Here is a 22,131-nt window from a genome sequence, read left to right on the forward strand (position 1 = left end):
CCCAGAGAGAAGTGGTACAGAGACCCAAAGAGAGGGGGACAGAGACCCAGAGAGAGACAGGGGAATAGAGACCCAGAGGGGGGAGGGGACAGAGACCCAGAGAGAGAGAGAGACAGACACCCGTGGAGGAGACAGAGACCGAGAGAGAGAGAGAGAAAGAGGCAGAGACGGAGGCATAAGAGAAAACAGAGCGAGTGATAGAGTTTGAGGAACAAGAGGGACAGTTAGGATTGGCTGGGGGCAGACAGCCTGTGGTCACCTCACACCCCAGTTTTCCGTCCAGAGAGCAGGTGATGGAGACAAGCAGCATACAGAGAACCCCTGGGCCTCGGGAGGGTGTGGGGACTCTGGCCTGAGGGGCAGCCTCCAGGACCAGTGTGTGAGCAGAGCCCATGTCACCCCTCGGTGCTGGTGATGGAGTGAGAGGAAGTGTGGGTGTGACCGTGCCCCACCCGTGGGTGTGAGAGTCACTGAACTAGGTGAGAAGTGCCCCACAGGGCAGGTCATGGGCCCCGCCTCTGCCTTGGGGTGCCAGTCAATCCCAGGCCATGCAAATAACAAAGCATGTTATTTTAAAGTTTTTGTGTGTGTGAAATATAACACACATCCAGAAAAGAATGCAGAACACAATGTGCAAGCAACCCACGTATCTATCGACCGATGAATGAATGCACGCAGTGTAGCCCATCCATACAACGGAATATTATTCAGCCTTAAAAAAGGAGGCTGTAGGACAGGCGTGGTGGCTCACGCCTGTAATCCCAGCACTTTGGGAGGCCGAGGTGGGCGGATCACAAGATCAAGAGATCGAGACCATGCTGGCCAACACGGTAAAACCTCGTCTCTACTAAAAATACAAAAATTAGCCAGGTGTGGTGGCACATGCCTGTAGTCCCAGCTACTCAGGAGGCTGAGGCAGGAGAATCACTTGAACCCGGGAGGCGGAGGTTGCAGTGAGCCGAGATCATGCCACTGCACTCCAGCCTGGGCAACATAGTGAGACCCCATCTCAAAAAAACACAAAACAAAAAACACAAAAACCAGAACAAGCAGTTTCATCAATGAACATAAAATGAAGCCCTGTCCTACAAAATGAAACAGAAACTCAAGGCCCCTCAGAAGGCGGCCCAGTCAGAGCCCCCTTGTCCCTGCAGAGAAAACCTCTCTCCTCACTTTCCCATCATCACTGTCCTTGCAGAGACCGCAGGTCAGGTGAGCATGCAGCTGTGGCTCCATCCCATGCCTTTGCCTGTTCTGAACTTTCCATCAATGGAATTGCAGATTGGCCGGGCGCGGTGGCTCACACCTGTAATCCCAGCACTTTGGGAGGCTGAGGCGAGCAGATCACGAGGTCAGGAGATCGAGACCATCCTGGCTAACACAGTGAAACCCCGTCTCTACTAAAAATACAAAAAATTAGCTGGGCGTGGTGGTGGGCGCCTGTAGTCCCAGCTACTGGGGAGGCTGAGGCGGAAGAATCGCTTGAACCCGGGCGGCGGATCACTTGCAGCGAGCCGAGATCACGCCACTGCACTCCAGCCTGGGCGACAGAGCGAGACTCTGTCAAAAAAAAAAAAAAAAAAAAGAGAAGGAATTGCAGATCACGTCGTCCTTGGTTTCTGCTTTTGCTCAACATCACGTTTGAATGATGCCCCAGGGACGTTTGTGGGCAGCTAGATCATCATCCCACTGCCGTGCGGGTTTCCATCCGAGGAACACGCCACAGTGGGTTTATCTAGCGAGTCTTCCCGTTGACGAATATTTGGGCTGTCTCCACCTTGAGCTCCTTACAAAGGATGCTGCCAAGGGGATTCGTGTCTGTGTGCCCTGGCGGATGTGTGCCCCATTTCCTGTGTGTGCATGTGGAGGAAGGGATGTGCACATGGCCAGCCTGCATAGAGCCTGACAGCTTTCCAACGTGGCTGTCCCTGTCTGCCCTCCCACAGCTGTGCATGAGAACAGGTGACCATTTTTGTAGCCACACCACGTGTACTAGGGAGGGGGCTGGACATGGGAAGTGGATGGTGAGAAAACACCCCTCACCCCACCCCCCTACGCTGGAACCACCTCCTCTAATTCCCCCCTCCGCTGGGCTTGAAGCCAAATCCCTCTAACCATTTCCCAGACATTCTTTTCCGCCTGCTGCACACCAACGCCAAATCAGGCCATTAGTGTCACTCAGCAGGGCTTTGCAGCCTGGGGACCTCTGGCTGCCTGCCTGGCCCCACATCTGTCTCTGTCTCTACCTGCGTGACCTCACACGAGTAGACTGTCCCTGCTCTGCCTCCGAATCCACATCAGCCAAATTTCGAGTGGACGAAATGAGATAAGGTATGCCTTCATTCTGGCAATACACACACGTGTATGTACATTACTTCATGAGGTTCACAAAGCCCCCCAAACCCTCTGGAAATATTAGAGCAGCAGGCACAACTTTGTACAGTCACAAACTCAGATGAGCATAAAACATATAGTCCTTTTCAGCTGGGCGTGGTGGCTCACAACTGTAATCCCAGCACTTTGGGAGGCAAGGTGGCAGATCACTTGAAGCCAGGAGTTTGAGAACAGCCTGGCCAACATGGTGAAACCCGTGTCTACTAAAAATACAAAAATTGGCCGGGCGCAGTGGCTCATGCCTGTAATCCCAGCACTTTGGGAGGCCGAGGTGGGTGGATCACAAGGTCAGGAGTTCAAGACCAGCCTAGCCAACATAGTTAAACCCCATCTCCACTAAAAATACAAAATTAGCTGTGTGTGGTGGCGCGCGCCTGTAGTCCCAGCTACTCAGGAGGCTGAGGCAAGGGAATCACTTGAACCCGGGAGGCAGAGGTTGCAGTGAGCCGAGACCATGCCATTGCACTCCAGCCTGGGCAACAGATTGAGACTCTGTCTCAAAAAAAAAAAAAAAATACAAAAATACAAAAATTAGCCAGGTGTGATGGCGCACACCCGTGGTGCCAGCTACTCAGGAGGCTGAGGCAGGAGAACCGCTTGAACCCAGGAGGCAGAGATTACAGTGAGTTGAGATCGTGCCACTGCACTCCAGCCTGGGCGACAGAGCAAAACTCTGTCTCAAAATAAACAAATGAACAAACATATCATCGTTTTCTTTTCCTTTTCATTTTTTGAAACAGGGTCTTGCTCTCTGCCCCAGGCTGGAGTGCAGTCGCGAGGCATGGCTCGCTTCAGCCTCGATTTCCCAGGTTTGGGCGATCCTCCCACTTAAGTCTCCCAAGTAGCTAGGACTACAGGCACACGCCACCACACCCGGCTATTTCTTTTTCTATTCTATGTGGGAGCCTGAGGCAGGATGATCACTTGAGCCCAGGAGGCTGAGGCTGCAGTGAGCTGAGATCCTGCCACTGCACTCCAGCCTGAGCGACAGAGGGAGAACCTTGTCTCCAGAAAAAAAAAAAAAAAAAATTACATCAATGGTGTTGAGTTGTAGGTTTCACTGTGGGTTTTTTGTTTGTTTGCTTGCTTTGTTTTGCTCTTTGCTGTTTTCACTTGGATCCATTCATGGCATGGTGTGGAGAGGCTCGTCTGTTCTTCTAGCTGCTTGCAGGGTCCTGTACACCGGCGACCCACCTCCCCAGTGAGGACATCCAGCTTTCCTTTGCCTCCCAGTGCCGCCAACAACACGGTGATGGACATCTGTGCGCCTGGAGGGCGAGTGTGGGAACTTCCCCAGCCACTTTTGCTGGGGTGTGAAATCTGATGATAGTTCATTTAACTTACGTGTTACCAAATTAGCATGGCCGAACCCGATAAACAAAACCGGTTCTGCATCCCAGGCCTTCCTGCCTCACGCCCGGGCCTGAGGGTTTGGGGCTTGAAGCTGAGGAATGAGCGGCCTTCTCATCCCATTCTGGCCACCCCTTCTTAGGTCAAACAACAGCCCCTTGACTCCCTGCCTGAAAGGCAGATGGTAATAGGGGGTGAGGAAAAGGATGCACACGTTAATATCTCAGGTTCATTTTTCAAATGATGGCCCCCACAGCATTAGGTAGACAACTGGATGATCCTAAGAAAGCTAGGCATGGGCAGCAAGGCCCTGACTCTCAGTCCGGGAGCAGAGAGAATTTCACTTGGGTGTGAGCACCTCCTTGTGGCCTGATCTCACACTTGGTAATCCCAGCACTTTGTGAGGCCGAAGGGGGTGCAGATCACTTGAGGTCGGGAGTTCGAGACCAGCCTGGCCAACATGGCGAAACCCCATCTCTACTAAAAATTCAAAAATTAGCCGGGCGTGGTGGCACACGCCTGTGGTCCCAGCTACTCAGGGGGCTGAAGCAGGAGAATCGCTTGAACCTGGGAAGTGGAGGTTGCAGTGAGCTGAGATTGTGCCATTGCACTCCAGCCTGGATGACAAGAGCAAGACTCCATCTCAAAAATTAAAAAATAAAAAAGGGAACCCAGAGAGTCCTCTCACCCTCTTTCTGCCATGTGAGGATACAAGAAGAGAGCCCCACCAGAACCCGACCTTGCTGGCGCTCTGATCTTGGATTTCCAGCCTCCAGAATGGCAAGAAATAAATTCTGTTGTTTATAAGCCACCCAGTCTGTGGTGTTTTGTTATAGCACCTAAACTATTAATAAGACAACTGCCCTCTCCTACTCTGTCTCTCTCCTCCTCTCTCCCTCCACGTAGTAATAATATTTAGTCTTAATTAATGTAATCTCTCTGAATTGATATTTAACTATATATTAATATATTATTTTGACATTTGCTATATTTCTGTATACTATTATAATGTCTTTTAGTTGAATATGATTAAATTGATATTAAATTCATCTACATATATAGAGAGATACAGCGAATGCAAAATGTGAAGTCATATCTGAGTGTTTATTGGGCCATTCTTGCAACTGTTCTCCAGATTTTAAAACTTTCAAGATGAAAATTGCAGGGAAAAACAAAGTGCCCTTCCCTCAGCATACCCTCCCTTGTGGATTCATTGATTTGCTAAATATCTGTTGAACACCTAGTACATGCTAGGCGCTGGACTACAGCAGGGAACCAGACCCCACCTCCTGGTCTCAAGGAACTCTCTTAACTGTATCGCACTGTGTATTTGCTTCCCAGCAGGTAATACAGTTTGTCATTATTTCGGTTACCCATCTGTGTACCAGGTTTTACGTTTCTCTTCCTGCCGCTTGCTCCCACCCCTGGTAGCCTGAACTCTATGAGCACAGATTGTGTTCGTCTTATGTCAGTCTATCTCTGGCGCCTGGCACATAGTAGGTGCTCAATAAATATTTGTTGAGTTAATTAATTTAAGTACCACAAGCACAAGAACCTTTTGTTTTTCTCAGCTCTAGCTCTGGGGGCCTTGAACAGCACCTGGCACATAGTAGGTGTTCAATAAATAAATATGTGTTGCATGTAAGGTTGAACGCGGTGGCCTGTAATCCCAGCACTTTGGGAGGCTGAGGCGGGTGAATCACTTCAGGTCAGGAGTTCCAGACCAGCCTGACCAGCAGGGTGAAACCCCGTTTCTACTAAAAATACAAAAATCAGCTGGGTGTGTTGGCACATGCCTGTAATCCCAGCTACACACGAGGCTGAGGTAGGAGAATCTCTTGAACCTGGGAGGCAAAGGTTGCAGTGAGCTGAGATCGCACCACTGAGCTCCAGCCTGTGACACAGAGTGAGACTCCATCTCTCTCTCTCTATATATATATATATATACACACACACACACATACATACATATATATGTATACATATATACATACATACATATATATGTATACATATATATACATACATATATACATACATATATACATACATATATATACATACATATATATATACACACACACACACATATATATATATATATATATACACACACACACAAATTAACCGGGTGGTGGCACGGTAACCCCAGCTCGGTAGGCTGAGGCACAAAAACAGGTTGAACCTGGGAGGTAGAGCTTGCCGTGACCCGGGATCGCACCACTGCACTCCAGCCTGGGTGACAGAGCAAGACTCTGTCTCAAAACAAAAAAAAAACAATATGTGGGCCGGATGTGGTGGCTCACACCTATAATCCCAGCACTTTGGGACGCCGAGGCGAGCGGATCACCTGAGGTCAGGAGCTTGAGACCAGCCTGGCCAACATGATGAAACCCCGTCTCTACCAAAAATAAAAAATTAGCCAGAGGTGGTGGTGGGCGCCTGTAGTCCCAGCTACTTGGGAGGCTGAGGCAGGATAATCGCTTGAATCTGGGAGGCAGAGGTTGCAGTTAACCGAGATCACACCACTGCACTCCAGCCTGGGTGACAGAGTGAGACTCCGTCTCAGGAAAAAATAAATAAATAAATAAAATAAAACAATATGTGTTGAATGAATAAATTTAAGAGGAATTAGTAAGTTCCAAGAGGGGTAGAGCAGAGGCTGTTTTTTCTTGACTCTCTCTCTGGGTTCTAGAACCGTGCCTGGCACATAGCAGGTGCTCAGCTAACACGTGCCTGTAACACTCTAATGCTCCCTGGGCCTCTTGACCGCGCCCTAGCCTGGGAGGCGGGGCAGGCTGGGCTCTCTCTGTGACGTCACAAAGGCCCCGCCATGCCTCTGGCCTTGACCCTTCTGCTGCTCTCGGGCCTGGGCGACCCCGGAGGCTGGGGCTGCCTGCAGTGCGACCCCTTGGTGCTGGAGGCCCTGAGTCACCTGCGCTCCGCCCTCATCCCCAGTCGCTTCCAGTTGGAGCAGCTGCAGGCGCGCGCCGGAGCAGTGCTCATGGGCATGGAGGGGCCTTTCTTCCGGGACTACGCGCTGAACGTGTTTGTGGGGAAAGTGGGTGCGTGCTGGGAGAAGTTGGGCAGCGGGGCTGGGCGAGGGATGCCGGAGACCACGCCCACAAGAGGGGTCGAGGCCAGGCCTGGAGGCGGCGAGGTCACTTGGCTCTTCGGGGGGCCCACTGAAGTGTCCTCTCCCTTCTCCCCCAGAGACAAATCAACTGGACCTTGTGGCGTCCTTCGTCAAGAACCAGACGCAGCACTTAATGGGTAACTCTCTGAAAGGTAGGAGAGACGAGGGAACGCCTTCTCCAGCACTCCTCTCCACCTCCCTTGAATATAAAAATAAGAGCCACACGCATGTAATGTAGCCTTTTTTTTTTTTTTTTTTTTTTTTTTAAGAGGCAGAGCCTCACTGTCGCTCCGGCTGGAGTGCAGTGGCACCATCACAGCTCACTGCAGCCTCGACCTCCAGGGCTCCAGCGATCCTGCCGCCTCGACCTCCAGGGCTCCAGCGATCCTGCCGCCTCAGCCTCCCAAGTAGCTGGGACCACAGGTGTGTGCCACCACACCTGGCAAATTTTTTATTTTTTAACTTTTTGTAGAGACGGGGTCTCATTATATTGCCCAGGCTGGTCTCAAACTCCTGGCCTCAATAAATCCTCCTGTCTCAGCCTCCCAAAGTGCTGGGATTACAGGTGTGAGCCGCTGCACTTGGTCATAAACCAAGATACTCTTTTATTTACTTATTTATTTTTATTTTTTGAGACGGTCTTGCCCTGTCACCCAGGCTGGAGTGCAGTGCCACGATCTCTGCTCACTGGAGCTTCCGCCTGCTGGGTTCAAGCAATTTTCCTGCCTCAGCCTCCCGAGTAGCTGGGATTACAGGCGCCCATCACCATGCCCGGCTAGTTTGTATTTTTAGTAGAGATGGGGTTTCACCATGTTGGCCAGGCTGTTCTCAAACTCTGACCTCAAGCGATCTGCCCGCCTCGGTCTCCCAAAGTGCTGGGATTATAGGCGTAAGCCACCATGCCTGGCCAAACCAAGATATTCTTAACAAGCAGGATATTCCAAGGAAATAGAGGTTACCTTCCGTGAGCCAGGCAAGAGCCAAATTTTTTTTTTTGGGCGGGGGCAGGGGATGTGCAGGGTTGGGACAACCCAGGCCTGCTCAGTTAATCCTTTATTGCCCAATAAAATATGTCAAATGGAGGGAGATGCTAAGGAGGAAAAAAAATAAAGCAGGGACCACAGAATAGCAAGTGCTGTGAGTAGGGGTGGGGATTGCAGCTTAAAGTAGGGCATCCAAAAAAGATGTCCCTTAAAAAGGGGCATGTGAGAAAAGACCTGAAGGCGAGAGGGAAGCAGCCATGAGGGGGTCTAGGGGTAGAAGGGTACAGGCAGAAAGAACAGCTGGTGGAATCCCTGAGATGGGACTATGTTTGGCATATTCACAGAACATCCAAGAAGGCCAGAGTGAAGTGAGAGGGCGACATTGTCCCTGTGGAAGATGAGATCTTAGAGTTAAGGGGAGGGAATGGGTGTTTTGAATATTGAACAAACAGGATTTGTTGCCAGTCATGCTGACGAATTGCACTGGGATATAAAAAAAAGAAAGGCGTCAGCCAGGCGCGGTGGCTCATGCCTGTAATCCCAGCACTTTGGGAGGCTGAGGACGATGGATCACCTGAGGTCAGGAGTTCGAGACCAGCCTGACCAACATGCAGAAACCCCGTCTCTACTAAAAATACAAAATTAGCCGGCTGTGGTGGCGCATGTCTGTAATCCCAGCTGCTCAGGGGGCTGGGCAGGAGAATTGCTTGAACCCACGAGGCGGAGGTTGCGGTGGGCTGATATCGCGCCATTGCACTCCAGCCTGGGCAACAAGAGCAAAACTCCGTCTCAAAAAAAAAAAAAAAGAAAAAGAAAAAGGCGTCAAAGATAGCACCAAGGATTGTGAATTGAGCAATTAGAATCGTGACACATCTATTTACTAAGATGGAGTAGACTGGGAGGTTGGGAGTAGGTCTGGAGGAGAATAACAAGGGTTCAGTTTTGGACTTAGTGGGTTTGAGATGCCTCTTAGCATCCAATTGGAGATCTTGACCAGATAGTTGGGTATATGAATCCCACCTTCAGTGAGCCCTCTGGGCCAGTAATAGAAATGTGGGGGGCATCTGCGTATAGAACAGCACCATCCAATAGAAATAGAATGTCAGCCACAAATAGGAGTCACATATGCAATTTTAAATTTTCTAATAGCAGCCGGGCACGGTGGCTCATGCCTGTAATCCCAGCACTTTGGGATGCCGAGACAGGTGGATCGCCTGAGGTCAGGAATTCAAGACTAGCCTGGCCAACATGGTAAAACCCTGTCTCTACTAAAAATACAAAAATTAGCCAGGTGTGGTGGCGGGCACCTGTAATCCCAGCTACTCAGGCTGAGGCAGGAGAATCACTTGAACCCAGAGGCAGAGGTTGCAGTGAGCAGAGATAACGCCATTGCACTCCAGCCTGGGCGACAAGAGCAAAACTCCGTGTCAAAAAAAAAAAAAAAAAAAAATCTAGTAGCCACATTTTTAAAAAGGTAAATAGAAACAGGTGAAATTAATTTTGATAATATATTTTAGTTAACCCAATATATAAAATATCACCATTTCAACATGCAGTCCACATAGGAATTATCAATATATTTTACAGGTTTTTGCACAATGTCTTTAAAATCCAGTGTACATTTTATACCTACAGCACATCTCAATTCAGATTAGCCCATTTCAAGTGTTCAGTAGCCATGTGTGGCTAGTGGCTACCACACTGGACAGTGCAAGTCTAGATAATATATAAAGCCATATGGATTGAAATCATGAAGGAGTGAGTGTAGACACAAAAAAGACGTGGTTGGGTGCGGTGGCTCACGCCTGTAATCCCAGCACTTTGGGAGGCCAAGGTGGGAGGATCACCTGAGGTCAGGAGTTTGAAACCAGCCTGGCCAACATGGCGAAACCCCGTCTCTACTAAAAATACAAAAAAATTAGCCAGGCGTGGTGGCACATGCCTGTAATCCCAGCTATTTGGGAGGCTGAGGCAGGAGAATCGCTTGAACTTGGGAGGCTGAGGTTGCAGTGAGCTGAGATCACACCACTGCACTCCAGCCTGGGCAACAGAGTGAGACTCCGTCTCTAAAAGAAAAAAAAAGAAGAGGAGAAGAGAGATCAAATCCACTTCCAGATGAGGAAAGTGAGGCCAACGAAGGGTGGCTTTCCCTAGGCCCCACAGTGAATCAGAATATAGATGCAGGATCTCCCCGGCCATAGATTTGCCCAGGGGACCCTTAGTAATCCTGGTCTTGGTTACCCCTTATAAATGAAGAGGAGCTTCCTCATCTCTTCTCCTGGAAGCTGCAGGTAGTGGGGTGGGCTTTCTGTGTGCCTCCCGCCCCACAGAGATCTCTTTCTGTCCTCAGATGAGCCTCTGCTAGAGGAGCTGGTGACCCTCAGGGCGAGTGTGATCAAGGAACTCAAGAAAGTTTTAATTTCATATGAATTAAAAGGTGCAGCATATCTCTCCACCAATCCCCTCTCCCCTTCTCCCTTGATCTCTTGATCCCCTTTTATCACTTTTTCTCCCAAACTCCTTCTTCACCTCCCCTATAACTCAGCCTTCTTCATCTCTCCCCAATCTTCCCTTCTCTCCTTTCCCAGCCTCACCCCTTACCTGCTCTCCTGATCCCTTTCCAATTAAATTATCAAGTTGCCATCCCAATTTAATTCACCTCAGCAATTTTCTCTTGCAGCCTGCAACCCCAAACTTTGCCGTGAGTTCTGGATCGTCTATCTCTCCCTTCTCTGCCCTCCTAACCCCCTTCACCCTGTCTCCCCAAATCAAACCCGGTTACCACTCCTTACTCCATTTGGCAGTTCCCTTACCCCAAAGCCATGGTATCTAGGGAGATTTGCTTTTTAAAGATTTATGAAAATAATGACTATCTGCAAAACAACATTTTGAAGGTATGTAAGTCATCATAAGGTAGGCTATGTTGTATTAACAAATAAACCCTCACATCTCAGTGGTTTAACACAACAAAGGTTTATTTTTCTTTCACCCAAATTTCATTGACAGTTGAGTGGCAGTCCAGGTTGGTGACTCAAGGATCCAGGCTATACACACATGGTAGCTTCTAAGCATGCTTCAAACGGAAAAGCAATAGCACTCACACTGAGAGTTTTATAGCCAAGCCTGGAAGGGGCACACATGATCCTGCTCACTTTCCATTGGCCAGGACTAGGTCACATGGACACAATTTACTGAAAGGCACCCTGGGAAATGTAGTCCTCCTGTATGCACCAGTAAAGGAGGAGGCAGTGCGCCCAAAGAGGAGACATCTCACCAGTGTCTGCAAAGGAGGCTCCAAATTAGAAAAAGAAAAGTGCAAACTCAGAATTAACAAATGTTTAATTAAATGTCCACAAACAGAATGTTGATGACTGCAACTGAATTTAACTCTTCAATGATTATATAACAATTATTTTTTATGTGAATTGTCAGTGCATTTTGCTCAGTTCCTCTGCTGAGCAGTGGGACCTATGAAATTTAGGAGAAGCCAAGGGATCCCATCTCCTCTTTCTCCTTCTTCCTTCCCACCCTTGCCGGTCCTCTGATATCTGCCCTTGTCTTACTTCTCCCTTTCCCCTTGCTAGGCTTGCTAAAAGAAGAGGTGTTGGACTGTTTACATTGCCAGAGGATCAGTCCCAAGTGTATCCACAAAAAGGACTGCTTTGGTAAGCTTCTGGGGGTGGGGGAAGACACGGGACAGGCGTGCAAGAGATTAAGACAGCCATGACCCACTAGATACGGGTTTCGAGGCTCCCACATGCAGCCTCGAATCCTGCCCTAACCATTTGCTTAGAGTGTAGCCCAGAAGTTGCTTCTGTATTCTGAAATTCACTTTCCTCCATCTGTTAAATGGAAAGACTCCCTGGAACTTTAGAATGCCCCTAGCACCAGAATGGCAGGTGCTAGAAAAAGATTTTATTCTTAGCCATTGCTGTACCTGGGGAATTTGGAAGGATGTGCTGAATTCAGTCATTCATTCATTCACAAATCTAAAAAACATACATCCTTTTTTTTTTTTTTTTTTTTGAGATAGAGTCTCGCCCAGGCTGGAGTGCAATGGCACGATCTTGGCTCACTGCAACCTCCCCCTCCCAGGTTCAAGTGATTCTCCTGCCTCAGCCTCCCAAGTAGCTGGGACTACAAGTGTGCACCACCATACCCGGCTAATTTTTGTATTTTTAGTAGAGATGGGGTTTCACCATGTTGGCCAGGCTGGTCTCAAACTCCTGACCTCAGGTGATCCACTCGGCCTCCCAAAGTTCTGGGATTACAGGCGTAAGCCACCATGCCCGGCCTAAAAAACATATTCTTTTTTTTTTTTTTTTTTGAGACGGAGTCTCGCTCTGTCGCCCAGGCTAGAGTGCAGTGGCGCAATCTCGGCTCACTGCAAGCTCCGCCTCCCGGGTTCATGCCATTCTCCTGCCTCAGCCTCTCCAAGTAGCTGGGACTACAGGCGCCCGCCACCACGCCCGGCTAATTTTTTGTATTTTTAGTAGAGACGGGGTTTCACCGTGGTCTCGATCTCCTGACCTCATGATCCACCCGCCTCGGCCTCCCAAAGTGCTGGGATTACAAGCGTGAGCCACCGCGCCCGGCCTAAAAACATATTCTTATAGCAGAAAGAATAGTACAATGAGGCTGGACATGCAGTGGCTCACGCCTGTAATCCCAGCACTTTGGGAGGCCGTGGCAGGCAGATCACAAGGTCAGGAGTTCGAGACCAGCCTGGCCAACATAGTGAAACCCCGTCTCTATTCAAAATACAAAAAATTACCCTGGCGTGGTAGCGGGCACCTGCAATCCCAGCTATTCAGGAGGTTGAGGCAGGAGAATCACTTGAATCTAGGAGGTGGAGGCTACAGTGAGCCAAGATCACACCATTGCACTTCAGCTTGGGTAACAGTGCGAGACTCCATCTCCAAAAAAAAAAAAAGGTGTAATAAATCCACATATATCTATCCAGGTTGAATAGTCATGCTGGATCTTTTCACATGCTGTTCCCTCTCTCTGTCACACTGTTCCAATCACTCCTTCACTTTATTTGGGTCTCAAAGGTCAATTCCTCAGACAGGCCTCTCTGATCATAATCTCAAAAGTAGCACTTGCTATCAAATTATGTTAACAATTAACATTCTTTTTTTTTCTTTTTCTTTTTTTTTTTTTTTTGAGATGGAGTTTCACTCTGTCACCCAGGCTGGAGTGCAGTGGCGCGATCTCGGCTCACTGCAAGCTCCACCTCCCGGGTTCACACCATTCTCCTGCCTGAGCCTCCCAAGTAGCTGGGACTACAGTTACCCGCCACCACGCCCGGCTAATTTTTTGTATTTTTAGTAGAGACAGGGTTTCACTGTGTTAGCCAGGATGGTCTCGATCTCCTGACCTCATGATCTGCCCGCCTCAGCCTCCCAAAGTGCTGGGATTACAGGCGTGAGCCACCACGCCCAGCCTAACAATTAACATTCTTCCATATTTATTTCACCTACTTTATTCTTTGCCATAGTATCTTAAAAGAAATCACAGACACCATGCCCCATACATAGCATGTATCACTAAAAATAATGACATTTTCCTAAGTAGCCACAATGTTGTTCCCATACCCACCAAACCTAGCAATGATTCCTCAATGTCAAATAATTCCAGGTCTCACTGTCAACTTCCCTAATTGTCCCCAGAATATTTTTCACAGTTGATTTGTTCAAACCAGGGTCCAATGAAAGGACTTCTTATATCATTCAATTGTTAGGTTTTTCTCTTCTTTTTAAAATCTAGAACAGTTTTTTTTTTTTTTTTTTTTAGACTGGGTCTTGCCATGTTGGCCAGGCTGGTCTCGAACTCCTGGGCTCAAATGATTTGCCCACCTCGACCTCCCAAAGTGCTGGGATTACAGGCGTGAGTCACTGCACCCGGCCTGGAACAGTTTCTCTTATCAGTTTTTTTTTTTTCCCCTCCATGACATTAGCATTGAAAAAGAAGGGAGTGTGTCCTATAGAGTGTCCCACTTTTGGATTTGCCTATGTGCTTCCTTTGGCTGGTATTTGGTGACAACAAATATTTTGAGCACCCTACGATACCCAAACTGAGAAACAGTGGAATGGGAGACAGATGTAGTTCCTGCCCTCATGGAGCCCACATTTTAATGGGGCCAGAGGTTAGACTAGGGTTTCTCAACCTCAGCACTGTTGAAATTTGGAGCTGGATCATTCTTTGTTAGGGAGGCTGTCCTGGTTATTGTGGGATGTTTAGCGGCATCCCTAGCTTCGATCCACCAGATGCCGGTAGCATCTCCCTCCCCATTATGACAATCAGAAATGTCCCCTGAGCGACAAAATTATCCCTAATTGAGAACCACTGGGTTAGATGGTAATTGCATGAACAAATAAACAGGCTTGATCCAGATGGCAATGGTGTTCTAATGAAAATAGAATGGTTTGGTAGATAGTGCCTGGGGGAGGCTGCTACTTTAGAAAATACGGATGTAGGGCCCCTCTAAAGAGGTGACTTTTGAAAGCTGAAGGAAGTAAGCGAGCAACGGGAACAGTGTCAATGACAGAGGGAACAGCACATGCAAAGATCCAACATGATTAAGCAATAAGGAGGAGAAGGCCAGTGTGGCCAGAGCCGAGTGAATGAAAGAGAATAGTAGGGTGGCTAGAACAATGGCCGGGTCCCGTGGGAACCAGATGGTGCAGGGCTTGCGAGAGCATGGTGAGAACTTAAGCTTTTATTCTGAGATGGGGGGCCATGGAGTAGCAGGAAGACACTGTGCAGAGGGAGCCGACTTAGGTTTTAACAGCGCCTCCTGGAGGCCATGTGAGGAACTGTGGGAGGAGGAGTCAAGGGAGCCCCCTAAGAGAAGCAGTGGGCTGGGGTTGGACCCGCTTGGTAGCCATGGAGGTGGACTGGATTCTGCCTACAGTTTGAAGGTCAAGCCAAGAGGCTTTGCTGATAGAAGGAAAGAGTTGGTGGTGGGAGGCAAGTGGAAGATGCAGAAAGCAACTCCCAAGGCCACCTTCAGCTAAGATGTAGCAACTAAGACTTTCATCTTGTGAAACTGTTCGCATTTTGCACCTCCCTCTCATGTGCATGGTGTCTCTGGTTTTTGTTTTGTTTTTGTTTTTGTTTTTGTTTTGTTTTGTTTTCTGAGACAGGGTCTTGCTCCATCTCCCAGGCTGGGGTGTAGTGGCACAGTCACAGCTCACTGCAGCCTCAACCTCCTGTGCTCAAGCAATCCTTCCACCTCAGCCTCCCGAGTTGCTAGGACTACAGGCTTGTGCCACCATACCTAGCTAATTTTTTCTTTTTCGTAGAGATAGGATCTCACAGCCCATGCTCACTTGAACTCCTGGGCTCAAGTGATCCCCCTGCCTCAGCCTCCCAAAGTACTGGGATTATAGGCGTGAGCTCACCATGCCTGACCATTGTATCTGTATCTTTTGGTTTTGAGTCAGACTTCCCAAGTCCTCCCCACCCCACCCCATCCCATCAAATGAAATGCTTTTAGAACTAGCTCCTCACTGTAACTGTGATAACTGTGATATGCGGGGTGGACTGTCAACTCCATGAGGCCAGTTTGCCAGTTTGCTTCCCGGCTATATCCCAAATGCCTACAATGGTGCCTGAGACAGAGCATTAGAGGAATGGACAAATGGAGAGTCAGACCCCAGGAGAGGGCAGGGAACAAGCAGGAAGAAGAGAGAGCGCCCCCCCCCCCACCCCTGCGCAGGCTGCTGAATGAACAGGTGGGGTGGGTATGAGGCTAAGGAGGGGTGGTGACTTGGAGGTCAGAGCTGTTTCCCCACCCGCCCCAGTCGACCGGCAACCCCGCGTGGCCCTGAAGTATCAGATGGACAGCAAATACCCGAGGAACCAGGCGCTGTTGGGCATCCTCATTTCTGTGTCTCTGGCTGTCTTTGTCTTCGTGGTCATCGTGGTCTCGTGAGTCATCCTTGCCCCCTCCTCAGTCCCCCGTGGAAGCCACTGGGCCCCTCAAAAATGGCGACTCCCTGGATGGGTCACTGTGTACTTTGGGAGTCCCCTTTTCAGTCACTTTAGTCTCTGTCTCTCTTTTTCTCTCTCTGTCTCTCTCCTCCCTCTTCTCCCTCCCGCCCCCTGCCCCCGTACCTTTCTCTCATCTGTATTTCTGTCCGTCTTTCTCATTTTCCTTTTTCTCCACCTCTGGGCCACATTACAACTTTCTCGGGTCCTCAGCACTTTTGCCTTTGTGGGCCTCTTCTTACATTTAAAAAAAAAAAAAACGCTAAAAATTATATTTTGTGGATGCATTGGTAGAAAGACAAATATCATCCAAGTTGGCTTCATTATGTTCTATGCATCATCATAATTACTGTTGTTATATTCATTTATCTTCTCCTGGCTTTTAAAGATACTACAGTGAAAACATTTCCATGGACCCCAGGCCCTGTGCCTAGGGAGGAAGTGGCCCTCACCTTCCTCTCCCCCTCTAAGCTTATCTTGCTGCCTCTTTCTGCTTGTGCCCCCCCAGCCCCTTCTCCAGCCCCTCTCTTCCCCTCTCCGTCTCAATTTCTCTCTCTCTGCCTCCTCCAAGTGCCCAATTAAATCTCTTTTCCCTAACGCCTCAGTTTCTTCATATGCAGAAAGGGAGTAATGCCATCACCTCCCACTGGGGGGTGTGGTGATCACTGAGTCAGTGAACGCTCTTTTTTTTTTTTCTTGAGACGGAGTCTTGCTCTGTGGCCCAAGCTGGAGTGCAGTGGCGCGATCTTGCGACCTTGGCTCACTGCAACCGCCGCCTCCCAGGTTCAAGCGATTCTTCTGCCTCAGCCTCCTGAGTAGCTGGGACTACAGGTGCCCACCACCAAGCCTGGCTAATTGTTGTATTTTCAGTAGAGACGGGGTTTCGCCATGTTGGCCAGGCTGGTCTCAAACTCCTGACCTTAGGTGATCCACCCGTTTCGTCCTCCCAAAGTGCTGGGATTACAGTCATGAGCCACTGCGCCCGGCCAGTGAACGCCCTTAATAACACTTAGCGCATGGGGAGTGCTCCTGTGCAGGCTAGCTCTCACTGTGAACTTGCTCAGCCTCTCTTCCAACTCTCTCTCCTCATTTCTCTGTCTCCCTGTGTATTCATATCCTACTGCTGCTGTAACATCACCACAAATTGGGTGACTTAAAGCAAAAGAAATGTATTCTCTGGGTTCTGAAAGCAGAAGTCTGAAATCAAGGGGTTGGCAAAGTTGGTTCCTTCCGGAGCCTCTGAGAGTGAATCCACCCCATGCCTGTGTCCTAGCTGCTGGTGGCTGCTGGCATTCCTTAGCTCCCTTCTAATCCCTGCCTCTGTCTTCACATGGTTTTGTTTCCTATATGTCCATCTCAAATCTCCCTCTCCTTTCTCTTCTAAGGACACCTGTCTTTAGATGTAGGGCCCATCCTAAATCTCATGTCACCTTAACTTAATTACATCTCCAAAGACCGCGTTTCCAATTAAGGTCACATTCCCAGATCCTAGGAGTTGGGACTTGGATATATCTTTGGGGTGGGGGACACAGCGTAACCCACTATACCTGCTTCCACTATACCCTGTCTCTACCTTCTCTCTCTCCGTTTCTGCCTGTGTCTCCTCTTGTCTTTTTGGACTCTTTCTGTTCCCACATTTTACCATCACGCCTGGTCCCAACTCTTCTTTCCTCTCTCCTCACCAACTCCGATTGGCAGAGAACCCTGAAAATCTGCCCAGATACCCATGATGTCACTGGATGAGCCAAATCAGGCCAACGATTGGAGTAAAGTTATGGGGAGGGAAGTTACGGGTCCCTTGATCTGGAAGAGCCTGAAATTCTCATTCTAATCTACAGGCTTTTTCTCTCTGACCAGGGCTTGTACATACAGACAAAACCGAAAACTCCTGCTGCAGTAGGACGGTGGTTTGGGGGTAAGGAGAAAGGAAAATAAATTTAATAAAATTGGTGACAAATCCATCAATGTCTCTGTCCGTTTCCTGGGGACCCTCCCCCTAGTTGGTGTCCAGCTCTGTTTCTCTACCTGACTGGGTGCTCCTCAAAGGCTGGGACCAGATCCCACTCATCTGTAGACACCCATTATCCTAATTCAAGGTAGAAGTGACTTGGACTTTCAAAAGGGATGGACAGCATATTGTAAGGGTTTGAAGCGACAACCACTTATCCTCTGGGAAGGAACCGAAAGGACATGACTCAGTGTAACCCTCGAGGATGGTTACAGGAAGAGCAGTGGTCAATGTGGAAGGTACAGGTTTTCTTCTCTATCTGAACTACAATTCTTCACCCTCTGTGCACCTGAATACTAGAGTCGAATACATTTTCTTTCTTTTCTTTCTCTTTCTTTCTTTCTTTTTTTTTTTTTTTTTTTGAGACGGAGTCCTGCTCTGTCGCCCAGGTTGGAGTATAGTGCCATGATCTCAGCTCACTGCAATCTCTGCCTCCCGGTTTCAAGCGATTCTCCTGCCTCAGCCTCCTCAGTAGCTGGGATTACAGGCGTGCGCCACCATGCCCAGCTAATTTTTGTATTTTTAGTAGAGACAGGGTTTCACCATGTTGGCCAGGCTGGTCTCGAACTCCTGACCTCAAGTGATCCGTCCGCCTCAGCCTCTCAAAGTGCTGGGATTACAGGCGTGAGCTACCGCGCCCGGCCGAGCGCGACTTCTGATTGGTCGAAACCTTGACTTCGTTGGTCTAGCCCCATCCGTTGCCAAGATACCATTTTTAGCACATGCGCAGTACGGTGCGCCTTGAGTGAGCAGTTTTGAAGATGGAGCACTGGCGCCAACCTCTGAAATTGATCTGGCTGCAACCGGAAGGACTCTGGGAATGGTAGTTTACGGCCTCAGCCTGCGCAGGCGGACTGTCCTACGCGGCATTGGCGCTTACTTACTCCGCTCTGAAAGTCCGCGGGAACCAGGCTCTAACGTCTGGACCTCTCTATATCTGAGAAATGCTCCCTCCTCTTTTTCTCCCTCCTCTTTTCACTCCGCGCCTCCGCTGGGAGCCGGCTCCAGTCTCCTGCGGAAGTGGCCGGGAGACGGAACGCTAGTTGCCATGACGACTCTCCTCCTGGTGCGCGCTACGTCACCGTCACCTGTGCGCTGGCCGGGGACGTGGCTGCAGCAGATGCGTCAGAGATGCTTCACTTCACGCGCACCTCTGAAGCTGGTAGCCGGACTGCAGCACCTGGGAAAAACTCAACTTTGAGGGTCGCAAACTAGTGGTCCCAAAATGCTTTTTGCTTGGCCAGTAGTGAGCAGTGTTATGGGTTTGGTTTTTGTGTTTTTTGTTTTTTTTCGAGACGGAGTCTCGCTCTGTCACCCAGGCTGAAGTGCAGTAGTGCGATCTCGGCTCGCTGCAACCTCTACCTCACGAGTTCAAGCGATTCTCCTGCCTCAGCTTCCCAAGTAGCTAGGACTACAGGTGCGCACCACCACACCCAGCTAATTTTTGTTTTTTTAGTAGAGACGGGGTTTCACCATGTTGGCCAAGATGGTCTCGATCTGTTGACCTCGTGATCCGTCCGCCTCGGCCTCCCAAAGTTCTGGGATTACAGGCGTGAGCCACCGCAACTGGCCGGGGTGTGTTTGTTTTAACGTCTTAATGCTGCAGGTCCAGACACTTCCTCAACTTCATGGAAACTTCCTGGGAGAAGTGCAGAATAAACAGATAATTAAGTCATACATAAATTATAGTGTGATGAGACTGGAGGGAGAGAGACAGACAGTTACAAAGAATTACAACACAGCGGTTAGCACATAGCCCTATAAGATACTGGGATGTTCCTGTGGGAACCCAAGAGCTAATTGCCAGCTCCGCCTCAGCTCGGTGGAAATCAGAGAAAGTTTACTGCAGGAGAGGCTGTCAGAACTTGTTCTCGCAAGAAAAGTAGGTGTTTTCCGAAAGCAGTAGTGGGGAAAAGGTAGAAGGAAGAGCAAATAGAAAGTAACAGTTGGGGCCGGGCGCTGTGGCTCACGCCTGTAATCCCAGCACTTTGGGAGGCCGAGGCGGGCGGATCACAAAGTCAAGAGATCCAGACCATCCTGGCCAACACGGTGAAACCCCGTCTCTACTAAAAATACAAAAATTAGCTGGGCATGGTGGCGCACGCCTGTAGTCTCAGCTACTCGGGCGGCTGAGGCAGGAAAATCGCTTGAACTCGGGAGGCAGAGGTTGCAGTGAGCCGAGATGGTGCCACTGCACTCCAGCCTGGCAACAGAGTGAGACTCCATCTCAAAAAATAAATAAGTAAAAAATGGAAGTCACAGGTGGGAACTATTAACACGTTTTTTATTTGGTATTTTTTGAGACGGAGTCTCAGTCTGTTGCCCAGGCTGGAGTGCAGTAGTGCGATCTTGGCTCACTACAACCTCGGCCTCCCGGGTCAAGCAATTCTCCTGCCTCAGCCTCCCGAGTAGCTGAGATTACAGGCCCCAGCCACCCAATCCGGCTAATTTTTTTGTATTTTTAGTAGAGACAGGGTTTCCCCATATTGGCCAGGCTGGTTTTGAACTCCTGACCTCAAGTGATCCACCTGCCTTGGCCTCCCAAAGTGTTGAGATTACAGGCATGAGCCACCATGCCTGGCCTAATGCAAACACTTTTTTTTTTTTAATAATAGCAAACACTTATATTGTGTTTTCTATCTGTCACATACTGTTCTAATGGCTTTACTTCTATCTACCTATTCAAATCTCATAACCTGATAAAGTGGGTACTTATTATCGCCCTATGTACAATGAGGAAACTGAGGCACAGAGAGGTTAATGACTTGCAAAGCTCTGATAATAACTTGTATTTAATATCAAATTTCAGCTTCATCAAAACCTTTGGAGACAGTTGTATCAGCCAGGATAAGTAGTTATGCTTCAGTAACAAACACCCCCCCAACCTCCTTCATGGCTTATAGCAATGAAGACTTACTCCTTGTTCACGTGTGTTCCATATAAGGACTTTATGCAAAATAACCCCCAAATGTGGAAGGAGCCAATAAACCAAAAAAGAGGGAGACAAACCCAGTTCGTTGGTAAGGGGTGATTTATTTGGGGAATTTACAAAGGGAAGCATGGTCTTTGGTAGCAGCAAGACAGGTCTATCTCCACACAGTTACTCCCTAATCCTAAGGTTTATCTAACATAGGGAAGGGGAATACTTGCTTTAGCAAGACAATTAAGGGTTAAGACAATTAACCCTCCAGAACGGGCAAGAATGCTGTTTGTGTCATTGCCTATAATTTCTGTGACACCATCAAGGTTGACATGTTCTTACACTAGGGACAGTAAGTAAAGTAGAAATCAGAAGGAATTCCCAGGACTGGGATTAATCAGAAGTCAACATGGCGGATTACCATCCGAGATGGAGTCACCTTTGTCTCCACAGTGTGACATGCCTATTATAGATTAGCTGAGGCTCTGCTCCATGCCACCCTGACTCTAGAGCCTCAGCTGACAGTACAACCTGTGCTTGGAGCATTTGGTTATCAGGACACAGGGAAAAAGGAGAAAATTTGGCAGCAGTAAAATGAAGTGGTTGCAAATATGGGCTGGACCTGGATTCAAGTCCTGTCTCTGTCCTCAACTAGGTCTGGGAGCTTGGAGGGATGACATAAATCCTCTATCTCAGTGTCCTTGTCTGTAAAATAGGGAGAGCAATGCCTTCTTCATAGGGTGGTGGTGCCAGCTCAGTCAGCTAGTAAAGCTCACAACGTGTTGTCAGTAAGTAACACCTATTATTATATCATTCTGGCAATGAGCCATCCAGCTTTTGCTCATGAGCACATATATGGTTTACACTTTTTTTTTGAGACAGGGTCTTGCTCTCTTGCCCAGGCTGGCACCATCACAGCTCACTGCAGCCTTGCCCTCCTGGGCTCAATTGATCCTCCTACCTCAGCCTCCTGAGTAGCTGGGTCTCCAGGTGTTCACCACTATGCTTGGCTAACTTTTATATTTTCTGTAGAGATGGGGGTCTCGCTATGTTGCCCAGGCTGGTCTCAAACTTCTGAGTGCAAGTGATCCTCCCTCTTTAGCTTCCCTCTTTGAAATCCCAAAGTGCTGGGATTTCAGGTGTGAACCACTGCACCCAGCCTGACAGTTCTTTTAGTGTTTTACGATTAAGCCTGATATGAGGTTTTGATTATATGGACATACATAAACACAATAAGAAGCCAGTAATTCTTTAACATTGTTGCTATTGTTGTTCAATATGAATATATGCTTAATTTATTAAGCTTATGTAGAAATGACTGGTTATGGAATTTTTTTTTGTAAAC

General features: G+C 48.7%; 1 protein-coding gene across 7 annotated transcripts; it reads left to right on the forward strand.

Annotated features, from left to right (window-relative positions):
- Positions 1-6,493: 6,493 nt before the first annotated feature.
- On the forward strand, positions 6,494-17,819 carry IZUMO2 (IZUMO family member 2). Of its 7 annotated transcripts, none has more exons than XM_055238441.1 (7): positions 6,494-6,809; positions 6,958-7,032; positions 10,214-10,300; positions 10,544-10,564; positions 11,448-11,528; positions 15,672-15,798; positions 17,716-17,819. In XM_055238441.1, exons 1-7 carry the CDS (start codon positions 6,578-6,580, stop codon positions 17,756-17,758), a joined length of 666 nt encoding a protein of 221 aa, XP_055094416.1. In that variant the 5' UTR covers positions 6,494-6,577; the 3' UTR covers positions 17,759-17,819. The 7 variants fall into 7 exon arrangements, with proteins under 7 accessions (XP_055094416.1, XP_055094415.1, XP_063471047.1 ...); XM_055238440.2 differs by lacking the exon at positions 17,716-17,819 and adding an exon at positions 16,560-17,690; XM_063614977.1 differs by having other exon boundaries at positions 6,572-6,809; positions 15,644-15,798; positions 17,697-17,819.
- Positions 17,820-22,131: the final 4,312 nt, after the last annotated feature.

This window comes from Symphalangus syndactylus, chromosome 13 (assembly GCF_028878055.3).
Source record: "Symphalangus syndactylus isolate Jambi chromosome 13, NHGRI_mSymSyn1-v2.1_pri, whole genome shotgun sequence".
NCBI lineage: Eukaryota > Metazoa > Chordata > Mammalia > Primates > Hylobatidae > Symphalangus > Symphalangus syndactylus.

Coding starts and splice junctions, on each gene's coding strand:
- IZUMO2 (XM_055238440.2), top strand. CDS start 6,578: ATGCCTCTGGCCTTGACCCTTCTGCTGCTCTCGGGCCTGGGCGACCCC. Junction 6,810..6,957: donor CGTGTTTGTGGGGAAAGTGG/GTGCGTGCTGGG, acceptor CTTCTCCCCCAG/AGACAAATCAACTGGACCTT. Junction 7,033..10,213: donor AATGGGTAACTCTCTGAAAG/GTAGGAGAGACG, acceptor TTCTGTCCTCAG/ATGAGCCTCTGCTAGAGGAG.